This window comes from Tenrec ecaudatus, chromosome 12, assembly GCF_050624435.1.
Source record: "Tenrec ecaudatus isolate mTenEca1 chromosome 12, mTenEca1.hap1, whole genome shotgun sequence".
Classification (NCBI taxonomy): domain Eukaryota; kingdom Metazoa; phylum Chordata; class Mammalia; order Afrosoricida; family Tenrecidae; genus Tenrec; species Tenrec ecaudatus.
The window spans coordinates 108,229,231-108,245,375 of NC_134541.1; the positions used below are offsets into that span (position 1 = coordinate 108,229,231).

General features: G+C 39.7%; 1 protein-coding gene across 1 annotated transcript; it reads right to left on the reverse strand.

The window, feature by feature from the left end:
- Positions 1-6,292: 6,292 nt before the first annotated feature.
- Positions 6,293-15,876, reverse strand: LOC142422792 (olfactory receptor 1f45-like). The gene is made up of 3 exons (XM_075528035.1): positions 14,965-15,876; positions 7,004-7,027; positions 6,293-6,301 (listed from the first exon to the last, which is right to left on the reverse strand). Exons 1-3 carry the CDS (start codon positions 15,874-15,876, stop codon positions 6,293-6,295), a joined length of 945 nt encoding a protein of 314 aa, XP_075384150.1.
- Between the last annotated feature and the right edge of the window lie 269 nt (positions 15,877-16,145).

The window sequence follows — 16,145 nt, forward strand, 5'->3', positions numbered from 1 at the left end:
TTTTCTTGAGTTCTTTCAGTTTAGGATATAGTTAGTGTGTTCTTCCTTTTGTTTTTCTAACACTAAGCCTGTGTTAGGTCAGGCTGACTAGAGAAACAAATCCAGAGACACTCATATATATATATAAGCTTTATATAAAGAAGTATATATATATATATATATATATATATATATATATATATATATATATATATATATATATGAGCTTTATATAAAGAAGTAATTATGTACCAAGTACACATCCCAGCCCAGTCCAGATCAAGCCCATAAGTTCAAATCCATGAGTCTGGTACTAGTCCCTTAGTCCCTCTTCAGACTCATGCACCCATCTGCAATGATGTAAAATGCAGGAAGGTCACAGGCCTGTGGGTGCAAAGTCTTGTGGATCCAATGTCAGTGAATGTATCTTCAGAGCTCTGGCAGATCTCAGCTGTGTGGTTCTTCAACAGGAAGTTCTCAGGATCCTTCTTGTGAGAAGGCCATGCCTACCAGGAGGTATTATCAGACTGTGACCTGATTGACAGGCTAAACTCCACCCTTTCACTTCTATATCGTCAAGTTGACATGACAGATGTACCTGTCACAAGGTCTTTACTCTTTTCAATACTTTATTTTGTTTTCTTGAGCTAACCTTTGACATTTTCTGTTAAATTCATTTACTTCACAATTTCTTCCATTTGCTTTAGATACTCAACATTTAAGAGCAAGTTTCACTAAGGTGAACCAAAGATATATATAAACCATAGATATATGAGTGGATTTTAGCCCCAATTTAAAAACAATTCATTCTATGATATGGCCCTGCTTGATGCACACCTTCATAAAGAGGTCATGAAGATATGGATGTTCTAGCAGAGTGGTCAAGAAGCTAGATGGCGCCTACCTAGTAGAAAGACTAGTGTGTGAGGTCTTAAAGGCTTATCTTCAAGCAAGCAGCTATCTAAGCGAGGCATCAACTAAGCCTACATGGGAGAAGTAGACCACCAGATCCAAGGATTGGAAACAATATAATCCAAGGAGGGAATGGTGTTGTTGTTGTTATGTGCTATCCAGTCAATCCTGACCCATAGCAATCCTATGCACAACAGAATGAATACTGCCTACTTCTGTACCATCCTCACAATTGTTTCTATTATTGAGCCCATTGTTGCGGCCATTGTGTCAATCCATCTACCAGCTTGTAGGGCATGCTGTGGTGGTTATGGAGGTATCAGGAAATGTTGGAAGTGAATCCCAAAATGTGGGTATAATAGGCATACAGTCAAGGGGAGTTCTGGTGGATATGATTTCAGAAGTTACTATAACCAACTTACTCACAGACACGAGAGTGGATATAATTGGCCAGAGAAAGTATAGGAATAAAAGAAAGAAATTGGGGAGGTGGGAGAAAGGAAGGGGGAGGGCGGGGAAACCAATCCAGGCACAAGGGAACAAGTGAACTAAAAGTAATGGAAAGGGGGACCGATTACAAGGATGTACATGTGACCTCCTCCCTGGGGGGACGGACAACAGAAAAGTGGGTGAAGGGAGACTTCAGACAGTGTAAGATATTACAAAATAATAATTTATAAATTATCAAGGGTTCATGAAGGAGGAGGGAGCGGGGAGGGAGGGGAAAATGAGGAGCTGATGCCAGGGGCTTAGGTGGAGGGCAAATGTCTTGAGAATGATGAGGGCAATGAATGTACAAATGTGCTTTACACAATTGATGTATGTATGGATTGTGATAAGAGTTGTATGAGCCCCTAATAAAAATGATAAACAATTTAATAAATTATCAAGGGTTCATGAGGGAGGGGGGAGCAGGGAGGGAAGGGAAAAATGAGGACCCAATGCCAGGGGCTTTGGTGGAGAGCAAATGTTTTGAGAATGATGAGGGCAACGAATATACAAATGTGCTTTACACAATTGATGTATGTATGGATTTTAATAGGCGTTGTATGAGTCCCTAATAAAGTGATTAAAGAAAAAATATAATTTATCAAGGGTTCATTAGGATGGAAGTGTGGGGGAGGAAGAAAAAAATGATTCTGATGCCAAAGGGCCAAATAGAAAGAAAATGTTTTGAAAAGGATAATGACAACATATGTACAAGTGTGCTGGACACAATGGATGTATGGATTGATATAAGAGCTTTAAGAACCCCCAATAAAATGATTTTAAAAAGAGTTGTATGAGCCCCCAATAAAAAAAAGATAAATAAATAAATAAAACCAATGGAGAGAAGGGAATAGGATGCCTATTGGGGCTTAATCAAGGGCAATGTAGTAGCGAGGAATTACTAAGCTTGAATGAAGGCTGAACATGATGGTGAGACAAGAGGAAAGTAAAAGGAAACAGAGGAAAGAACCAGGAGGCAAAAGACATTTATAGAGGTCTAAATACAGGCATGAAAATATATCAATATATTTATATATAACGAGAGGGGACTAGGACTATGCACTCATATCTATATGTTAAGAATTAAGGTTGCAGATGAGCCTTGACTTAAGCCCTCCCTCAACACAAGAACACTTTGTTCTAATAATCCGGCAATCTGTGATACTCACCTTTCCGACACAATCACTGAAGACAAAATGAGTGCATAAGCAAATGTGGTGAAGAAAGCTGATAGTGCCCCGGTATCAAATGATAAAGCATCTGGGGGTCTTAAAGGCTTGAAGAAAAACAAGCAGACATCTAGCTGAGAAGCAACAAAGCCCATATGGAAGAAGCACACCAGCCTGTGTGATCACGAGGTGTTTATGGGATCAGGTATCAGGCATCTAAGACCTAGAACAAAATCATACCCAAAGTGAATTGGGGGGGGGCATGGAGTGAAGACCCAATGGCCATCTGTAGACAATTGGACATCCCCTTCACGGAGGGGTCACAGGGAAGAGATGAACCAGTCAGGGTGCAGCACAGCACTGATGAAACACACAACTTTCCTCTAGTTTTTCGGTCCTTCCTTCCCCCCACTATCATGACGTCAACTCTACCTTACAGATAGAATTAGACCAGAACATGCACACTGCTATAGATAAGAGCCTGCAACTCAGGGAATTCAGGATAGACAAACCCCTCAGGGTCAACAAGGAGAGTAGAGATATCAGGGGGGAAGAAACGGTGAATCCATCATAAGGATTAACCTAGAACCCCTTCCAGGGGGATGAACAATGGAAAAGTGGGTGAGGGGTGACAGAGGACGATATAAGATATGAAAATAATAATCTATAACTTATCAAGGGTTCGTGGGGGAGGGTGGTTGGGGGAGAGATGGGGAAGAAATGGGTAGCTGATATCAGGAGCTCAAGTGGGAAGAGGATGCTTTGAAAATGATGATGGCAGCATATGTGCAAATGTGTTTGACACACTGGATGAATGTATGGATTGTGAAGAGAGATGTTAGAGTCCCTGACAAAAGTATTTAATAATAAAAAAGGAAAGACCATTCTAAATGTTGACAAGGATACGGGGAAATGGAAACCCTCAAAAATTGTTAATGGGGATGTTAAAACTTTGGGAAAGTGCCAGTTTCCTAAAAAGTTACACATATACATCTACCTGATTAATTTAGCTCCTGGGTTATTTACCCAATGATAACTTTCATCTACAGAGATCTGTACATGAATGCTCAAGGTAGCTATATTTACAACAATTCAAAACTGACTCGTGATGTTCATCAACAGGTGAACGGTTAAAAAACAGAGCATAAGTTATCAATAAAAAGAATGAACTAAAAAAAAGAGGACCTGATGCAGAGGGCTTAAGTGGAGAGCAAATGCTTTGAGAGTGATGAGGGCAAAGAATGTATGGATGTGCTTTATACAATTGATGTATGTATATGTGTGGATTGTGATAAGAGTTGTATGAGCCCCTAATAAAATGTAAAAAAAGAAAAGATTAGGGCAAAGAATGTACAGATGTGCTTTATACAATTGATGTATGTATATGCATGGATTGTGATAAGAGTTGTATGAACCCCTAATAAAATGTTAAAAAAAAAAGAATGAACTATTGATGTATGCAACAGCACACACACACACACAAAATCAGGTGGGGTAGGGAGGGGGAAAAAGAAGAGCTGATACCAAGGGCTGAAGTAGAAAATGTTTTGCAGATGATGATGGCAACATATGTACAAATATGCTTGATACAATTGATGTATGGGATGTTATAAGAACTGTAAAAGCCCCCAGTAAAATGATTGAAAGAAAATAAAAGAAATAAAAGAAAATACACTGTGACAAAAGTAAGAAGGATGTCAAATAAGCAGGTAAGATGGCTACCTAACTTAGTCTAACTTAGAGACTGTGCTTCTCATTTCAAAGGAAGCATGGCCTATTTTCTTGACTTGGAAAGATACTCACAATATATACATTAAGTTTGAAAAGCAGAAATAGTTATATATATTTTCTAATTTTGTTAAAAATATTTGTGATCACATAGAAAATGGGTGTATGTATGTGCAATTAAAGAAAGATATTATCAATCTTTTCTTCTAGTCTATTATATAAGTAATTTACAAACTTTTATCCAATCCACATGTGAAAGACTGACTAACCTCTAGGGCATAAAGAAGATTAGAAGCTGATGATCTTTTCTCTAATAAGTGCAAGTGCTCCTGCTCCCAACAAGGATCAGTTGGATTTGTTTCCAAATCTGTTTATGCCACTTATGTTTATTATTATAATTACATAATCAAATCAACACTACATACAAAAATAAAAAATCACTGAGAAAATTTTAAAAAAGAAAGAAAAGAAAAGGAAGAAATCCAAGAATAAAACTCAAGACCGAAACTTACAGAGGGGTAGAGGGGCAACAGAGAAGGAGGTGGATGTGACAAAATAAATGGTGCCAGGACACAGGGAACAAGGAAAGACCAGTGTTTCCGAAACTAGCAGGCACATGAGGTTTAAAAGGAAACTAATGATAATTACCCTCACGTGTCTGTCAGTGTGTTGTACTGTTGTGGCTTGTGTGTTTCTGCGATGGTGGAAGCTGTGTCACTGGCATTTCAAATGCCAGCTCACCCAAAGTCAACAGGTTTCAGCAGGGCTTCCAGATTAAGAATAGACACGAAGGACTTGGCTGCCCAGTGTGGAGGAGTTAGCTGCTGAAAACCTTATGCATCGAATGGAAACATTGTCAGATACCAAGTGCCTAGTGAATGGAAGTTGAGCATTGTTAGGGAGCGTGCCAGTAGATGAACCCCTGAAGTTAAAAGGCATTCCAAATATGACCGAGGAAGAGCTGCTCAAAGTACAGTCAACCATAATGACATGACTGGAAGGAAAGCCTTCGTTACTTTTATTTGCTGATGGTGCACAACTTAAAATGAGCTAGCCCCAAGGTTGTGCTGATGAAGGTCATGGATTACAGCCTTCAGGAGGGCTCAATGTAAAGAAGACGACGCAAAATCCTCACAACTGGACCAATAGGTACCATCATGATAAACAGAGAAGAGATTGAAGTTGTCAAGGATTTCATTTTGTTGGAGTCACAATCAATGCTCATAGAAGCAGCAGTCAAGAGAGCAAATGAAGGAAGTCTACTGTACAAGTCCACTTTAAAGTGCAGAGAAACAAGGATGGTCTTTGAGGACTAAGGTGTGCCTGATCCAAACCATGGGATTTTCACTGGTCTCCTATGCATGTGAAAGTTGGACATTGACTGTGGAAGACCGAAGAAGAATCAGTGCATTTGAACTATAATGTTGGTGAAGAAGATGGAAAGTACCATGGACTGCCAAAAGAACAAACCAATCTGTCTTGGAAGAAGTACAGCCAGCATGTTCCTTAGAGGACAGGATGGCAAGACTCACGTACTTTTGACATGTTGTCAGGAGAAACTGGTCCCTGGAGAAGGGCATCGTGTTTGGTAAAGTAGAAGGGCAGTGAAAAGAGGAAGGTCCTCAACAAGATGGACGGACACAGTGGCTGCATCAATGAGCTCAAACACAGGAACACCTGTGAGGATGGTGCAGGACGGGGCAGCGTTTGGTTCTGTAGTTAGGGTCACTATGAGTTGGAATTGATTCAATGACACCCAGCAACAGCACTGATCTATAATGCCAGATGCATGGAAAATCTAGCAAATTACTGTGTAGCATTTTTGTATTTTGAAAAATTTAGTTTCTGAGTAAAATACTAAATGATGTTTTGAATGAATATTAATACGGAATATAGAGTAGATCCTAATACATACATAACCCATGATAAGGCACCATAATCCACTGTTCTTTCTCTTTGTGCTCTTGTTGATGTTATTCTGTGGAGGGATTTAAAATAGTCCAGTGTTGGGACAATCAGAAAAACTAAAACCAGTTTAACAGAACACAAAAGCCCAAAGCTTATTTATATCTTCTTTTTTATGTCCATCTTTATCTACAAATACATGAATTTACAGAGTCTTTTGGAGGATATGCCACAATCCTGGCCTGACTCCAGGACTCTGAACCAATCATTGAAAATCTCTTTAGACCTGGGTATGGATACTTGTTGCATTGCTTGTGATTATTAAAATATAGAAAGGATTTGGCAAATTGCCTAGCATCTAATAAGTTCTCAACAAATAGTAAATATAATTGTTGGTTTTATGTAGACAAGAAAAGTGGTATTAAAAATTGTGGGGCAAAGAGAATAAAACATAGTAGGACATGTCAATAAATATTTTGGGAAAAAGTTAAATTAGTGCCATAAGCATAAATTATATTAAGTTTAAAACCAAAAGTGAGAAGAAAATATACTGGAGATTAAATAATGACAGAATGAGTAAGAAAAGCTAAAGTGTAAGAGAAGTAGAAGAAACAATAAAAGAAATGTTTGCTTGTGATTACCTAAAGATTAATAATGTAAAAAAAGTCAATAAATATTTTGGGAAAAATGTTAAATTAGTGCCATAAGCATAAATTATATTAAGTTTAAAACCAAAAATGAGAAGAAAATATACTGGAAATTAAATAATGACAGAATGAGTAAGAAAAGCTAAAGCATAAGAGAAGTGGCAGAAACAATACAAGAAATGTTTGCTTGTGGTAGGAGTGGCAACACCAGGAGGGAAGGGGGTGTAGAAAGGGAGAACCGATCTTGGAGATCTATGTGTAATCTCCTCTCTGGGAGATGGGCAAGGGGAGGTGGGTGAGGGAGATGCTGGGGAGTGTAAGATAAGATATAATAATTATTTATAAACTATCAAGGGACCAGGGGGAAGGGTAGAGCAGGGAGGGAGGAGGAGGGGGAAAAATGGGGAAACCGAGCTGATTCCAGGAACTCAAGTGGAAGGTGAATTTCGAGAATGACGAGTGCAACGAATGTGTAAGGGTGCTTTGCTCAATTGATGTATGTACGGATTGTGATAAGAGTTGTATGAGCCCCAATAAAAAGATTTATTAATTTAAAAAGATTAATAATGTAAAAAGATTAATAATGTTATACATATAAAAAAAGTCCTTTAACAAGACTAAGAGGTAATATAAACTTGGAGAAGTTGTTTGGTACAGATGTGAAAAGATGTCTGACATGTTCAATACTTAGGATGGCCTCCAGAAAGTCCATGGAAAAATTTCCCCTGCAGTATTTAACAATTGATTATTGAATCATTATATCTCAAATTCATAAGGAGTTAAAAACAATTAAAACAAATGGTTAACAGATATGGTGAGCAATTTAAAGAACAGTTGAAAAGCTTGTTCTAATTAGCAAAAGGAAAGGAAAATTGAAGCATGCATGCAAATTGAAACCAGAATACAGTATTGTTTTATTTAATAAATGGACAAAATATGAAAATTCAGGGGTTGATGAGAGTGTGGTGAGGTGAAGTCATATCCTCCCACGGGGAAATAATGTGATAAAAATTCTGTAGAACATATTTGTGCTCGTAACTATTGTTCAGCATGTCTATTTCTAGGAAGTTATTTTTAGAAACGAATCAAGGATACAAAGGGACTTACTGATCTATTAGCAATAATTGTAATAAGAGTTGTATGAGACCTCAATAAAGTGATTAAGAAAAGGAATGTTAACAGGATAAAAAGAGCAAAACATTAGAGTAAAATGTACAAACTATGATTAAATTTAATGTTATTCAGGTCTATATTTCTTAGATAATTTTATGATTTTTCCTTCATTGTATTAAATGTAGAGCTTATAAATCATTTGCTATTTCTACACTCTTCAGTTATATAAGTTAGTAAGATTATTTGTATTTATCATATTGTTCAGCTATCACCATGCTTTTTCATTTTTATGCGATGAATTGATGTGAAATTAGAAGAAATGCACGGGAAAGGAAACCAAGAATAGACATATAGAATGAACACATTTTAAAAGTGTAATTAGTGGAACTGATACATCCAAGAATTTGTAAGTAGTAAATGGTACAAATCTCTACAAAATACAGTCACATACAAACTATGATGCTTGAATAAAGTTAGAAATGAAAATAATAATAGTAAGAAATATTAAAATGATCTTTTAACTCATATAAAAAGTGTGCCCAGACACTCAATACAATTTAATGTTAATACAAGTACATGAAAACCTAGTGAAGTAAACGATCTTCTGTAAATCAGAACAGCAACAAAACCTGATCTGTATGAGATGAAAAGTTATCTGGCATTCTAGTTGAGAAGTATATCATGGATTTCTAAATAAAGGACTCTATCTTAGAAGAAGTACAGCCAAGATGTTCCTTAGAAGTGATGTAATGAGGCTTTGTCTCATTTACTTTGGACCTGTTATCAGGAGGGATTAATCCATGGAAAAGGAAATCATGCTTGGCAAAGCAGAGAATCAGCAAAGAAGAAGACCCTCAACATGATGGATTGACACAGTGGCTTTACCACAGGCTCAGCATTAGCAGCCCTTGTGAGGATGACACAGACCAGGCTGTATTTCATTATGTTGTACATTGGGTCACTAGCAGTCAGACCCAGTTCAACAGCATCTAACAATGACAGCTGAAGAGGATACTTGTATATCATTCTCTTCTTTTGCTCTCTACTCATGAACATGCCCACAGCCAAACCAAAGGCTGAGGTTTTCTTTCAGTGTTTAAGGGAATGGCACTTTCAATCAATATTATAAAGAATTCATGGGTACATAGAGTAAATATTGAAAATACTCCATGTGGTCTCCAAGGAAAACATCTTAATATGCAAATCTGATAAAATTTAAAAGACAATCATATATTTAAGGTAGAAATAGTCTCTGGCACTTTGCCACTTTTCACACATGATGATGTCATCTCTGTGGAATTTAAGAAACTGCCCTGTTATATAATCACCTCCCTGGGGGACAGACAACAAGAAAGTGGGTGAAGGGAGACATCTGTCAGTGTTAGAAATGAAAATAAAAATTATCAAGGGTTCGTGAGGGAAGGAGGCTGGAGGAGGAAGGGGGGGGAAATGAGCTGATACCAAGGGCTCAAGTAGAAAGAAAATATTTTGAGAATGATAATGGCAACAAATGTACAAATGTGCTCAACACAGTGGATGTATGTGTGGATTGTGATAAGAGCTGTACAAGCCCCCAATAAAATGATTAAAAAGAAACTGCCCTGTTATCTTTCTCCTTCTCCCTCATTCTTAATTTTCTTCATTCATTTTCAAACCAAATCTCAAACCAGACTTTTGGAACTAAATTGCTATTATGCTTTAATTCAGAAATAAAATTATAAGTGAGTAAACCGTGTCAGAGGAACTTGATGGAAATATAGAAAGGAAGCAAAATAAAATTGTGGAGATTATGTATAAAAATTTCAGCAATTTGTTGCAAAATGAAATCAGATAAATAAGATATAAATAGATATCTATGGGAAAATACCTGAGCAAATGAAAAGAGTTTAAGAAGATGTTGAGGTTGGCATGGCTGAGTATTGGAATTGAGGAAGATGGTTCTTTAATTTTTAGTCTTCCTTTAATCATGTATAGCACATAAAGCTCAAATAAGATGAAAACAATGAACTTGAATGTCTGGCAGAATTAGGACTTCCACCAGCCATAAACAAATGCTTGTCTTTCTTCCCCGACTCTGGTCTAATTGTCCCTTCAGCTAAACACATGTCAAATTCTCGTGTTACAAAAAGAAAAGTAGGTCTGACACCCAGGACTTCAGTGGGACTTCACAGCTGGGCCTTAGTGGGCCCTGTTGAACATAGAGAACACTCATATAATCAAACATCAATATCAGACAAGGTCATTCTATGACAATGATGGATCATGACAAAATAGGATTACTGTAGACATGTCAGACCAGAAGCAAAAACATAGATATGATTCAGGTTATAGACATTCCTGTCCTGAGACATGAGTATGGCAGTCTTAGCTATATTCTCACTCTAATCTTCCCTCCTTGATAAGTCATTAACATGGCCAATAAGAGGTAACCCTAGAGGAGAAGAAAGTCCTGATTGCTTTTACCTTCACCAAAATTACATCACTCTCATTCATCTCCTCTAAATCCTTCCTAACACTATCCTATTGAGCAACCCCCAGAGTCCCCTTGAGTGTGTTCTTTCTCATTGTAATAAAGTAAAAATCTAGTGGTTTTGGCTGGAGGGCATTAATAGTTAAAGTAGTCTATATATTTGGTTTGAGGTTAATCTGGAAGGTCTTTACATCAAGAATGCCTTTCTCTCAAGAAAATACATGTATGTCTTTCAAAAGACAGTGTCTACATGTAACTAACCCAGAAATAATCAACATACTTTTCCTATAAACAAGTTTGTATGTAACATCCAGATTATTTTTCATTAATGGATGGGAAAAACTTTCATAGAAATCACTTTCCCATGAGCCTCTTTCAATTGTCTGTCCCTCTCTAACTGGAGATGAAAGGGTTCAGCATGTGTGTGTGTGGGGTGTCACCACCATGTACATCACAGTCACTGCAGTGTCATTCTCAGCTGAGTGGGAGGCTGATAGGCTGAAATACATAACAATGATGGTGCCATAGTAGAGGGACACACAGTCAGGTGGGAACCACAGGTGGAGAAGGCGTTCCATTTTCCCTGTACACATGGGACTATTAGGATGTATGAGATGAAGATGTGTACCAATGGGTGATCATTATCAAGGCCCCTCAGTAAGAATCCACATGTCATTGAGGTGTGTGTCAGAGCAGGAGAGTTTCAGGGAAGAGTCAAACATTACAGAAATTGGGATTGAACCATCAGCAAGTCCATATATTTGGCTAGGGATACAACAATGTAAAGGTGGAACTGAGGTACAGGGAGACAGAAAGACATAACTGACAGGACAAGGGAGAGCAGAAACAGAAATAGCTTCATGAGGGGTGAGCTCCTGGACGAGGTTCCTTGACCTAGGCCAACAGGTCAGGGAAGTCGTGCTCAGCAGCTGGGGGTGAAGGTTTTTAAAGGGGTGGTGAGGAATGTATGGCAGTTATGGCAATTAGCATATGGGGTCTGGACACTCCGAGAATTGCTTGTCGACTCCTTGAGGTTTTCTTTGAACCCAGAGCATCTGGTTTCACTGGTTGTCTTATCTTGTGCCATCTGCTGCTGACCTTTGAGGACGTGCAGGGAAGCACTTGCAGGGCTCTGACCTACTTCAGCTTAGTCCAAACATTCCAGCTTCTTTAGTGATAAAGGGCCATCAATATCTGATCTGACTATTTCCTGTTGGTATGAGGAGGTAGGGGTGGGGTTGGGGGAAGCTGTGGGCTGGAAAGGTCTGGCCCAGCATTGGCAGGTAGCGGGCTGTAAGGATGTGATAAGAGTTGGTTAGCAGTTAGATTAGATATGTCTTTCATTCGTTCTTGAAAGAACTTAAAAAAGACAAGAGGTTAAAAGTAACAGCAAGAAAATTATTACCAGGGGTGCTGCCAGGGGCATGACCCAGGACATAAGGGGGTTTTTGAACCAGGGGATGGTTGCTGCATTGCCCCAGCAGTGACTTTTGATCTCTTTGACCATGGTTTTTTTTTTTAACACTTTTACCTTTTGCTCAACCACCCCCGACTCATTAATATAATAGCAACACTTTTCCCTAGAAACATGCACATACCTCTCTTGTCAGCTGTTAACAGATCCAATGTACAACGGTTCTGAAGGGTTATTTGTATGAGGGATGTAAGCTGTCGCTGTAAGGAGGTGAGAGACTCTGAAGTGGAGTCTATGACTAGCTGGAGTTGTTTGTTAAAGCTTTGTGTTTGGAGCATGCTGTGCTCTAATGCTCTTCCAGAAATCTCTGCCACTGCCAGGGAGGAGGTAAAACTAAGGTTTACTAGGAGGACAGGTAGGAATACAGCTATGCTTTGCCTTACTATCCCTGATTTATTATCATGATAATGGCACTCTTGAGCTGTTGCTGCAGGGAGGCTAGAGAGACTGGGATGGATTAGGAAGGCTTCTCTTCTGGACCTTTGGGTGGGGAGTAACCATGCTAATTCGTACTGACCATATAGGATGAGCTGAGGAACTACATACAGTAACTGGAAAACAAGGTCCTTCTGTGGACAAATTTACACATTTAGTTATTTTCTCAGCCGAAGTTGGTGGTTGGAGGTCCTTTATGACCCAGCGTCTATCTAGAGCAAACCCTGAGTGGTGGGGTGAGGTACAGGCCTGAATAGACAATGGCGGAATGAGATAAGGGTGCCTTGGAGGGAGAGAGAAGTTGGGCTGTGTTTGCTTTAGAACTGTTTTAGGAGGGGCTGCAGGTAAAGGCAAATGAATGCTGACAAGCTGGGTTAAGGGGAGTCGGGAAAAAGGTATAGTGGAGGGGGGAATGTGGGACAAAATAGTATAGGGGTTGGGAAATATTGGGTGTATGGGGATAGCACCTTTGTTAATGAGGCAAAGGTCCTGGACCAAGCGATAAATAGTATTTGTTTTCTTACTGATAGTATTGGAGTGTTGCGGGGAGAGTGGGTAGGAATAATGAAGTTGTTAGAAAGGAGGCATTGTATGATGGGTTAACATTGGGAAGCAACGGGGTCTGTAGGGCTGGTTCTTCTAGGTTGGGTGAAAGAAAGGGAAGGAGCAGGGGTGCTGTGAGACCAAAAATAAGGTGTAAGGAGACTCCTAAATTATTTTAAATGTCTCTTCCTAACAGAGGGACTGGACACAAAGGGATTATAAGGAAGGAAGGAGTAAAGGGTTAGTACACCCAGGGCAGGTAAGCTTGCCATTAATATCCATCACTGAGATTGAGGAAGGACTACCTAGCCCTGAAAATGAGGGCAGGTCAGAAAAGATAGCTTCTGTGTAAGAAGAAATTTACTCACCCAATACCTTGAGCAATACTCTAAGCTTGGCAAGGGTGATGGGGGGTCCAGTTAAGGTCTCCTCAGACTTTGTTGACACCAAGATGAGAGGTGGAGATGGAGGCATAGAAAGGAGATAGAGCTCAGTCAGGAATGAAAAGCAGAGAAAGACTTTACTGAGGCAAGGAAAAATTCCCGGAAGAATATCACAACCTGACGAGTTAGGTTAGTGAAGTTGAAGCTTGTCGGTGAGGTGGTAGGATATACATAGGACTCAAGTCGAGGAGGTATGTGCTGATAAGAGAAAGGGAGATTTTCATTGCTGCAGCTGTGGGGTCTTGAGTCAGGATGTAGTCCATGAGAAACCAAACTCATTCCCTGGAATGTTGGGGGAGGGGGCTTTGAAGTTTGACAGGTTATCCATCTCCCTGAGAGGCTGGGGGAAGGGGCTTTGAAGTTTGGCAGGTCATTTGTCAGACTGGTGGAGCATATATAGACCAGGCAGGGTATATTTCTAAGTACATATTTTCAAGTATTGCAAATATATCCAGGTATACAGTAGAGAGAATCCTGGCATTATAGTTACACACTGGGCTGCCAACCTTAAGGTCAGCAGTTTGAAAGCATCAAAAAAATGAGACTATTCCTGGGATTTAGGCCCTCAGAAACTCCAAGGGCCAGTTCTACTCTACCCTACAGTATGGCTAAGAGTCACAATTGACTTGATGGCAGCGAAAGGTTTTATTGTAAATAGTTGCATAGACAGAGGGAAGTTATGCAAATCTCTTAGCCATAAACAAACACCTTGAAGGGCCAAGTCATTATGCTTGAGGGCTTAGGACCATCGTTTACATGAGAACATAACATAGTTCATAAGGTAATATTCTACATCTTATTTTTGTGATTATTATATGGGGTCTTAAAAGCTTACTAGTGACTAAGACATAAAGATGAGTTTCTACTCAAAAGTCTACATGACTCACAGTGTCATCTAGTTTGAGACCAGAAGAACTACATGGTGCCTGACTGCCACCACAGACCGTTCTAATCAGGGGCACAATAGTTGGTTCTGAGAAGAATAGGAGATAAATTTGGAGTATGCTCAAATTCTTAATACCACCGCCACCGCCGCCACCACCACCTCCATCACTATCATCACCACCACCACCACCACCACCACCCCCACCACCACCACCACCACCACAACAACAACAACAACAAAACAGACAAATTGGAATAGGAGAGAACAAAAGACAACCTGAAGCTTTTTCCCTAGTAATGAATCTATCTCCTGAGATTACCGTTATGGCACAGTAGTACAAACAATAAAGGATATTACCTGTAAGATAGGTACCCTATTTAAAAACCATCATATGAGACCAAAGATCAACAATGAAAAGCAAAGACTAGAAGATGAGGGAGCAGGGAGATACTGGAAATTGAACAAACAGAATACATTGAAAGAGACTGTTGATCCATTATGGTAAATGGGAACAAATGTCTCCAAAGAATTTGTGTGGAAATCATCGACTTGGACCTGAACTGTATAAAAATTTCTCCACAAATCCATCCAATAAAATATCACATTACAAAACAAAACAAAAATCCTTTCATTTTTACCATATAAATAAGTGAACTTCTTACAAAGGTTTAAGTTTCACACAGTGGGCCAAGTACATCAGATTTTATTAGGTTCTGGTTCCCATCCGAATCTATGTTAATATTGAGAAGAAGAGAATTCCATGGAAATCATTTTTCTTAAAGCCCCTTTCATGTCCTTGTTCCTCAGGCTGTAGATGAAAGGGTTCAGCATGGGGGTCACCACCGTGGACATCAGAGTAGCTGCAATGTCTGTCTCAGCTGAGTGGGAGGATGACGGGTTGAAATACACAGCAATGATGGTGCCATAGAAGAGGGACACCACAGCCAGGTGTGAGCCACAGGTGGAGAAGGCTTTCCACTTTCCTTTTGCTGATGGGACTCTCACAACAGCACAGGTGATACAGATGTAGGAAACCAGGATACAAACCAATGGCATGATCATTATGAGGCCTCCCTCAATTAGAACCATCATCTCATTGATTTGTGTGTCAGAGCAGGAGAGTTTCAGGATACTCACGTCACAGAAGAAGTGGGGGATCCTGTTGTCTGCACAGAATGAGAGTCGAGCCATCAGCAGGGTGTGCAACAGAGCATTTAGATTGGCAATGATCCAAGACCCAGTTACCAGCAGGGCACAGAGCTGAGGGGTCATCTTAGTTGTGTAGTGTAAGGGGTGGCATACAGCAACATAGCGATCATATGCCATCACAGCCAGGAGGAAATTGTCCATGTCGGCAAGGGCAATAAGATAATACAGCTGTGTGAGACACCCAGCATAGGAGATCGCCCGACTCCCAAGTAAGTGATTACTCAGGATTTTGGGAACAGTGGTGGAGGAGAAACAGATATCCACGAAGGACAGGTTGCTGAGGAAGAAGTACATGGGGGTGTGCAGGCGGGAGTCTGTGCTGATGGCCAGGATGATGAGCAGGTTTCCCAGGACCGTGGCCAGGTACATGCTCAGGAAGAGAACGAAGAGGAGCTGCTGCTGCTGAGGCTGCTCGGGGAGCCCCAGGAGGAGGAACTCGGAGACAGTGGACTGGTTTGCTCCATTCATGGGCATAACCACAAGTTAATACACAACAGTAAATTCAGAAACCTGCACATAGATAGTTAAGATATGACAATCAAGCTCCTGGATGAACCACATTGTAAATCAGTTAACATAGTTTCTAAGAAAACAACTGTTCACCTTATCTATACTCCCAATTTCCAACAGGAAACCTTAGTGCTAATTTCTACTGTGCTCATTGACTCTTTTTTCCCTTCTTTTAGGTTTTATGTTGCAAAACACAGTCATATACACAGATCAACTCTTTATTTACCTATCTT

What these genes read in the sequence shown, in the direction of transcription:
- LOC142422792 (XM_075528035.1), bottom strand. Translation starts at nt 15,876, where the DNA reads ATGCCCATGAATGGAGCAAACCAGTCCACTGTCTCCGAGTTCCTCCTC. An exon ending in TGAAAGGGGCTTTAAGAAAA is followed by an intron (nt 7,028 to 14,964) that starts ATGATTTCCATG and finishes TGGTGTTGCCAC; the next exon opens with TCCTACCACAAGCAAACATT.